The 2349-nt window shown below is 33.7% G+C and overlaps 1 protein-coding gene across 1 annotated transcript; it reads left to right on the forward strand.

Annotated features, from left to right (window-relative positions):
- The first annotated feature begins 227 nt into the window (after positions 1-227).
- Positions 228-881, forward strand: LOC140170785 (BTB/POZ domain-containing protein KCTD6-like). The gene has a single exon (XM_072194008.1). It carries the CDS (start codon positions 228-230, stop codon positions 879-881), a length of 654 nt encoding a protein of 217 aa, XP_072050109.1.
- The last annotated feature ends 1468 nt before the right edge of the window (positions 882-2349 follow it).

Genomic DNA, 2349 nt, shown 5'->3' on the forward strand with positions numbered 1-2349 from the left:
GTATGTTGCAATGTCAAATGTTCCACGGCTCAACTGTTTATGCTGAATCGCTATTCGCTACATGTATGATTTCTCTCGTTGAATTTTCTCAAATTAAAACCGGAGATTGTTACTATATTATAGAGGATAAACTATTACTGGCTACAGAGGTCGAACATAATTTTGGTAACGACTTCACGAAGAAACTCAGTTTATTTTCTCAATAATATTCCAGCAGAATTGGTAAAATGGCTGAAATCGTTAAGCTTAATGTTGGAGGTGTTATTTACACTACATCACGGTCAACATTGACTAAATATCCTAACTCAATGCTCGGTACTATGTTCAGTGGACGATTACCAACAACGAAAGATGAACACGGTAACTATTGGATTGATAGTAATGGAGAGATCTTCCGATATGTGCTGGATTTCTTACGTCATGGCTGTCTCACAATTCCGGAACATTTTAAGGATTTTGAACTTCTGGAAAAAGAAGCTGATTTTTATCAGCTCCCTGAATTAACCAAGGCAGTGAAAACAAGAAGCTGCACACAGTGTGGGAAGCAGATAAACGACACTGAAGAGAAAGAACATCTTGTAGTAAAAGTGAGCACTCGGTCTTATGACTCGTATGTGCAAATTTTTGGAGCAAATGAGACAATTCGTAAGTTACAATCGAGCCTTTCGCCATATAAAAACGGACAGATCAATGATATGCAATGTGGTGAAAAAAATATCGTAATTCATAAGTATTGCCAACGTTCTCTTCCACCGGCTGCCTTGAAACTTGAACTACTCAATTTAGGTTTCAATATGTGTCAGAATGTACCTGATGAAGCAGAACCTGAAAAGACTGCATCATATTGGTTTATGAAGCAAAAGTCAGGGGCAGCAGAGTAATATGCGCTTAATGGGATAGTCTAAAGTTTCTGCTAAAGTTTGGTGAACGATTGATAGCCTCATAACTCGGGCTCGTTAAACTGAACTCTCTCAAAATCCATCCATATAAGATGTTTAACTTTCATATTTCTGTTCACACTGTTAAATATTAAATGATTACAATCAATTTGTAGATACTATCTATAATTATGTAGCAATTTTAAAGAAATACATAAATTTGTTTGTTTAAAACATGCCCTCATTCAAGTGTAATTGTGAAACAAATTCTCCCTACAATAATGATCATATGAATCATTTACTACTGGTCCATAGGACCATCTGTTTACGCAAGGTATTGTTACATATATTTTTTCATAATGTTACTATTACACGTTACTTCTATTGTTTTACTGTTTGATGTTAATTTTCCATCATGATCATGTGTAGCCTGTAGCCATATATCTATACAATCTTGTTTACGAGTTTTAGAGGAAGAATTGTTTTACAAATTGATTGTTTTATGACAATTACTGTAGATATGTTACAAAGTTAACCTAGTTGTTAGTTGTTGTTATATATATGAACACTTTGTATGAAACAACATTTTCCCGTTTTGTCTATTGCCTCTTTCTGATTCGGAAGTTTTCTCAATAAATTGTATAAATAAACGCAAAAGTTATCAGTGATGTGATTGTGAATTGATAAATCTTGCGATGTTGGTTTTGGTCGACTGCTCTCAACAACTGCAGGATCCGACAGTAAACCATTTAGTTGTCAATGATGCTATTTTTTTCTTCTAACGTTTTGTCACAATGTTTTACTGGTAGAATATAAAGCTATTAGGTTTTGGTTCAAACATCCTTTAAATTCAAGGTCAATTATTATAAGACTTCAACAAAAATGGACCATCTATAATTATTTGCATAAATAAAATGAAAATGGTGCATCATTAATTTTCATAAAATCATGTAGTTTCTAAATGTATAATTATTTGTCAATCCAAATCTAAATGCAGCAATATTTTTCTCCAATCGTTGATGTTAAAATGAATGTTCCTTTGTCTTTGGGTACGAATGTACGGTACATGATGCGATGGAGCGAAAGAAAGACACTTTTAACATGTTTAATCAGACCAAATATTTAACCAAGAACGTGTAGTTTAACATTGTCTTAATAGCATTCGTTGTTTTTGTAAATACCGTATTGCTGTACAACTGATGAAATTGCATCATGCAGTTATTGTTAACTACATGTATGCACACAACACAGGGGCACCCACATAGACCCGTACTAGTAGAGCTGTGCTGTGGGTATAGGAGATGAACTAGTTAGCGTCATATATCAAAAAGTATAAAAGCTCTGATTTTAGTACTTGCTCTATGTTTCAATTACTTATTCTTTTCAAAATATCTGAATTTTTAATCCGGTACAAGCTTTAATAACGGGGGAGCATGCATTTGTATAAAGGAAATCTACCATCTTATCCAAA

The sequence above is a fragment of the Amphiura filiformis genome, chromosome 15 (assembly GCF_039555335.1).
Source record: "Amphiura filiformis chromosome 15, Afil_fr2py, whole genome shotgun sequence".
Taxonomy (NCBI): Eukaryota; Metazoa; Echinodermata; class Ophiuroidea; order Amphilepidida; family Amphiuridae; genus Amphiura; species Amphiura filiformis.

Excerpts from the sequence above, each read along its gene's own strand:
- LOC140170785 (XM_072194008.1), top strand. The coding sequence starts at position 228 with ATGGCTGAAATCGTTAAGCTTAATGTTGGAGGTGTTATTTACACTACA.